Source organism: Photinus pyralis, unplaced genomic scaffold (genome assembly GCF_008802855.1).
Source record: "Photinus pyralis isolate 1611_PpyrPB1 unplaced genomic scaffold, Ppyr1.3 Ppyr1.4_LG1, whole genome shotgun sequence".
Classification (NCBI taxonomy): domain Eukaryota; kingdom Metazoa; phylum Arthropoda; class Insecta; order Coleoptera; family Lampyridae; genus Photinus; species Photinus pyralis.
The window spans coordinates 42,238,816-42,245,565 of NW_022170249.1; the positions used below are offsets into that span (position 1 = coordinate 42,238,816).

Consider the following 6,750-nt stretch of genomic DNA (forward strand, 5'->3'; position numbering starts at 1 on the left):
TCTTTGGAAAAAAGATTTAATGCACCAATTAACAGATCGTCATAAGTGAAATGCTTACTGGACATCTTTCAGAGTAGGATTGTAGGTTGAAATTCTTCTGCATAGGCGTATGGGAATAGGAAAAACAACTTGCAGAATGTGTTTCACGTGAGGTCGCGTGCATATTTAGAATTCCTTCTTTTCACCGCTCCGTTAACTTTAAAGGCCAGTATTTGTTATCTTTCTTCCGTTAATTATAAGGGAGGTTTTTCCCGCATTTGATTTCCCGCAGCTACCGCTAATTAATTTATGCTTTTGTTGCTAGCGTTCCGTTAGTCCGTGTGTCGTAATTCTGTTTTAGTTGCTTCCCTGGAGGTAACCTCCCGCCGAATTCGGAAGCTTCCGTTTTCTCTGAGTGAGTGTATCCGTGGCAACCGCTCCTAATGCCAACCTTAACGAGGAGCAGAGCCGTACCCCCTAGGTAATAACAGAAGGGCACTCAAAATTAAATATATAAGAATCATAGCAACGATTTCCTCAACGCAAACTTTTTTAGGAAGTAGAATTTTCCTGAACGTGATTAAGGCTGATCTTACAGTCGGCCGAAGTTTCTCAGGGGCATGAGGAGTGCATAATATGGTTTATATGTGGGTTGTCCTTATGCACTCGTAAGCAACACTACAAGCCGCGGTTCTGTTCGATCATGCATCTTGAGTTTAAATTTTCATGAGCAGAGACGGCTTCAGGACACGTATAAAGCGCACAATCCAATGCAACAAAATCCAGTATGTTTAACTGATAGGAGGAATGTTGTTTTGGTTTGTTTATTAACGCACATGTTTAAAATTCATTATCGGAGCATGTTGATAACCTAACAATATTTTCACCGAATTTCCAATTGTTATACAGTTTGATTTATATCAAAAGTTGCATTTTTTAAATTGCATTCGCTGTTAATACAGATATCAATTCCTTGGTCAATTTTAATATTATACATGATATCTAAAATTAGTCGTTTAACTGCAATTCGTCATTTTTTTAAAAGTAGATGTCCAGTAAAAATTGAATAGTTATCACAATTATCATAAAACTTTTAAGTCCGTGACTTTGCAGTGTTAGTAATCATGAAATGTACTAACGCTCAAAGTTACACTTTTTTGTGTTAAAAATCACTTTTCCAAATCTGAATCACAAGCTAAATTGATTTTGTTAAATAGAACTACCAAGTTTTTTTTCATTGCATCAAATGTAGGATTTGATTTGTCAGTTTGGTTGGTTCATTAGCATTGTTGATTAGTTAAGTTTATTAGAAAAATGGAATTTGAAAAAAGTGATTTAAACGGTGCTTTTTACTTGTTTACTATAAATATTTAAGTACTTTTTGATGGTCTTCAAAATGTTTCGGTGCACATAATAAAAGAAATGTGGTTTCACCACGATGGTGATTCACCTCATTTTCCCTCAACGTTAAAGAATGACTAAATCAATAAATATTCTGCTAGGTGGATACTTTGAGGAAGTGAAGTGGTTTCTGAGTCTCTTTTGTTTTATTTTGTTTGCAGGGAAATGTTTTATAATTTGAATTGGTGGTTACTGTTCATAATTTTTAACGGCCTACTAATTACTGAGAGCTTTTGAAAATCGAAAAACACAGGGAAAAACACTATGAATTATACCTATCAGAAATTGTTGAATTACAAAAAAATATGTAAAAGGTAGGTAAATACCGACATGCTTATATCGTTGGAAAGGTAATCAAATCCTACAATTGATGCAATAAAAAAATAGTAGTTCTATTAATAAAAATCAAGTTAACTGTGATTGAAATTTTGAACATTGACGCAGTGGTTTTATTTAACACAAAAAAATTTAACATTGACCGTATTCGGCGAATGGTAGTACATTTCATGCAGTCCTGGCCTTTTAATCGCATTGTTACTTCACATCTACTTTTTAAAAAATCACCATTGCGGCTAAACGATGGATTTTAGATATCATGCATAATACATACAAATTGACCAAGGAATCAAAATCTGCAACAACTATTTTAAAAAAATGCAACTTTGATATAAATCGTGTATAACAATAGCAAATTCGGCGAAAATATTTTTAGGCTGTAGCCGCGTTGATAAACCCACAATCTTCCACCTACGCACTAATGACCCACCCTGTATGCAAATTTCAAGCAACTTTTGTTTAAAATAATATACAACATCGTTGATATGTTTAAACGTCTTTGAATATTACCGAGGATATTACCTTGCAAACCTTTTCTCATGTTATCTTTCCGAATAAATTGACGAACATGTCTATTTCATCTCAAAATATTATACTGAAATTAATGCGCACCAACATCAATAACTTGACTTTTCGGAATAACTGATACAAGAATTTACGCCTCTTAGTCCCCTTTTGTTCAATATGTATTGTGTGGATCTCTACAGAATGTGGAGTCCTAATATCAACGCATGCCAATATGCGGACGATCTTTGCATTTATACCACAGATAAATCAACAAAACTCGTATTGCAGCAATTAAAAGCTAAATTCAAGATCATAAAAAGGTGGCTGTTTGATAATGGTTTCGATCTATCGGTGGATAAGCTCCAAACGATATTTTTTTCACGGCATCGAGATTTGCCCACAGGCTCGCTAAGATGGATGGGGGTTGAACTTAAAATAACTTCAGAAATCTCTTACCTTGGTATGATTCTCGATTCTAAATTAAGGTGGAGACCGCATATAGAGAAGTTGATAGGTAGATGTGAAAGGGGCATTAATCTGATTAGGATGATTTCCAGAGTTAATTGGGGTGCCGACATGCACTCTAACTTAAAGATCTACAAAGCGTATGTTAGAAGTCTGCTTGACTATGGATGTATCTTGTATGGCTGTGCCTCGAACTCAAATTTAAAACGTCTGGACGCGGTATCTAATAAGGCACTACGTCTTTGCATGGGGGCAATGTGCTCTTGTCCAGGAGACGTAGTACAGGTGGAAGCACGGGAACCTCCACTGTCCATCAGAAGAAACTTCCTGGCTTCTAAATTCGTGTTGAAGTGCAAATCTCAGAATTCTAAGATTTTACCAAAATTATCGGAGTTGGCTGTGCAAGATTTGGTTAACCTGTATTGGCGGTTAAAAAATGCTCCCCCTTTGGCAACAGCATCTAGAAATCTGTCTGACATCGCTATCCTCCGTGAAGGCGCTATCAGTAAAGACATTAATTACACCGACTATATTTCGGAGATTCAAGTCACCTTCCCACCATATCAAGGTATTTCGTCTTTGGATAATCTTCTACACCAGTCAATTATTAGAACACACCAACACGCTCTCTTTATTTACACGGACGGTTCAAAGGGTGAGAATGGCTGCGGTTGTGCTTACCTTATACAACCCTCAGGACAACAGAACGTATTTAAGTTGAATGGGAACGCATCTACTTTCACGGCGGAGGCAACAGCCATTGCCTATGCGTTAAGAGAAATTCATGTGGTAGTCACGAAAAAGCTTGTTGTGATGAGCGACTCCCTTAGTGTACTAAAAGCTTTGGACAACAAAACTAATTTTTACAGTACCAACCCGTATATCCTAGATATACTCACGAATGTGGCCCGCCTCCGTAAAGAAGGTATTGAAATTTATTTTTATTGGATTAAAGCTCACATTGGGATAAGCCACAACGAAACAGTGGACAAATTGGCGAAAGGAGCTGTGGAGTCGGGAATCATTTTAAACATCCCGCAGTCCAAACAGGATGAAACGGCATTCATGAAGCAGCAAATTCTTCGAACGCAATGGGAAGCCGAGTGGAGAGAGCGATGCCTTAGAAGACCCACGCAGTATACCTACCCGTATAATGCCCTCAATAACAATCAATCCGTGTTACTATAATTACAAATCCAATAGATTTTATCAATCAAGCATAGTCAGGCTAAAAACAGCGCACGGTAGATTTCCAACACATTTGCACAGAATAAATTTGATTCCCTCGGCACAGTGCACGTTTTGTAATTATGAGGTAGCAGATTTGAATCATTTAGTTCTCGCCTGTCCGCAGAATACAAATTACACGAATATCATGATGGAAGGCCTACTCAAGCTGGGGTTGACACACCCTCTCGATGTACCAACAATTCTAAGTACCAACGATAAGGGAGTTTATGACATTTTAGTCCGTTTTGTAGCTGCAAGTAAACTACCGTTGTAATTGTAACCCGTATTATGTCATCCTTATGTGCTACCAAGTACCAACCTTCCGTGGCCTACCTATGTGTTGTGTGAAGTCGCTTTGATCGGCCCCAAAGCGTGAAACGTATAAATCCTTGTTTAGTCCTCTGGTTTCCCTAATGTAGGCTAAAATGGGCAAGATCCCGAAAGCCTTAAAAAAAAAAAAAAAAAAAAAAAAAAAAAAAAGAATTTACGCGTTCTTCTACAGTAAGTGAAGGTTACAATATAAATGTGCCCCCTCCCCCCTGTTAGCTTTTCTGTCTACTGTGGTCCAATTGTGCTCTATTGGGTATTTATGTCGCCTTTTTTGGGTTTAAAAATAAATAGAAAATTAATGGGGGCGAGGTGAACGTCCCCAAAAATATACTAAACTTTATTATACTCAAAACTCGTTCGAGTGCCTTTCATAGACCTACCGATATCTACATGAAGCGAGATTAGATAAGACTAGATAAACAGCCTTCGGGAGTACTGCATTAGCTTCGTACTATCGAGTTATTCCTGCATCGCTTAGTTTGAAAACTAAAGGTCATGCCGAAGTTGATAATTCATCAATTTTATTTAAACGGCTTTTATTCTATCAAAAGTACCTATTTGAATACTTTAAAAAGTGTTTCATTACTTTGACAAGTGCTCAAATATAGTCAAAAGTATTCAAATACTTCACTCAAATACTTGAAAAATTAAAAAGATTATCCATCATCATCATGATCACTTGATGTTATTTTGGGTGATTACATTTAGTAGCCTATTACGGTGATTAAACAGTATGTATGCATCTATTAAAAATACTAGTTTTATCATATCGTGCTGCAGTGGCTTGAAACAATATCGTTATCATCACATCTCGAAATTCGATACAGTCGAATACCGAATGATCCTCGAGATGTTCACGCATCCACTATTTTTAGAACTTCGTAACTGAAACAATAGCGACCTTTCTTATACCCTTACGAACATGAGTACCAATTTTTAAAGCGATCTGACGTTTCTAAACAAAGTTATTATGCACACGGACAGATAGACACAGTAATACGAAATTATAAACTCATGGCGATCGTTAAACAACATATGAAGTATCGCGTACGATTCTTAATAGGGGAATTTTTTGACACTCGGCTCGGATTTGGAAATAACACTTTTAATTCAGCTCATATTCAATAGCATTGATCTTTAAAGTCATAGAAATAGATTGGTGAAGGTTTGACATCCCTGTCTCTTTCCATTCTCCAATTAGACGAGGAACAGACAGACAGACGGGCGCACAAAACCATCACATAAGGGGAATTTCTGTCGAATAATATTTAAATCCTTCTGACAGTATTTAATACTTTCCATTTAATATATATATTTAAATAGTTCTCAAAGTATTTCACTAACTTGAAAAGTATTGGATTGTTAGTGAAGTATTAGAATACTTTGCGAAATATGCGGATTGTTTGTAAAGTATTTGAACACTAAAAAATATATGTTAAAGTATTTTAGTTGAGAATACAAATACTGCTTCCATAAAAGTACCTATTTAATTATAAAGTATTTGAATATGTACTCGAAAGTAACTGAATACTACACAGTATTTACAACGTAGAATACTGCCCACTGCCCAGCTCTGATTGTATGTTACAATTTTATAATTTATAATTTTATTTATTTTACATTTAATACACTACACTAACTGCTAATTATTTTTATTTTTAATTCAATTTTATGAGCACTATCTAGACCAGGCGTGGGCAACCTACGGCCCGCGGGCCAGATTCGGCCCGCCGATAAGTTTTGTCCGGCCCGCTAACATAATTCAGAGTTAATACTTCATAGGGCCCACAAGTTACATTTTAATTAATTAATTAATATGATTATGTTACAAGTGCAGCATCTAGTGGACGCGATCCGAAGCTTCCAAGGCGTTTAAAAGCCTAGTTAAAGATGCATTTCTGGTTTCAGAAATATCGCCAGGTATTTTCCAGAATTTTCCTCGCGATATATACGGGGTGGGGCAATACAAGGACAGGTGTTTTGGGATTAAACAACATTTTTAAGCCATATATTGCAACAAATCTTAAAGAGCATAAATGAAAATTTGGATACAAGCTGAATATGGGGATTTATTATCCACGTCTGGTAAATTTTGTATGCAAAATCGTGTCAATTTTCAAGAGTGCTTATTGTTTTTTTAAAATGATTTTTACGAAAGCAAAAAATAGATATAGACCAAAAAGAAATAGATAAATATTGATTTCTGTAAACATACTTTTTATTTGGATTTTCAAGTGTGGCCCGTGGCGCATATGAAAAATTTTATTTTGGCCCCTTGGAAAAAAAGGTTGCCCACGCCTGATCTAGACTATCCTTGGCTGGAGTGAGGTGTTCTCGATTTGCACTTAAATCATTAAATGAAGACGCATTTTGAACTAAAATTGTTAATCCTTTTGCAAGTAGTCTCTGATTTAGAATTGACAAATGAAATATTCCTTCTCACAAAATGATCTTAATACGTCCAGTTTAGTTTTAAAACTCGGATTGCATGGCGCTACTCAA

The 6,750-nt window shown here is 36.1% G+C and overlaps 1 protein-coding gene across 1 annotated transcript; it reads left to right on the forward strand.

Annotated features, from left to right (window-relative positions):
• The first annotated feature begins 2,400 nt into the window (after positions 1–2,400).
• On the forward strand, positions 2,401–4,192 carry LOC116161421. The gene is made up of 2 exons (XM_031474759.1): positions 2,401–3,824; positions 3,892–4,192. The coding sequence occupies exons 1-2, from the start codon at positions 2,401–2,403 to the stop codon at positions 4,190–4,192; spliced, it is 1,725 nt and encodes a 574-aa protein (XP_031330619.1).
• Positions 4,193–6,750: the final 2,558 nt, after the last annotated feature.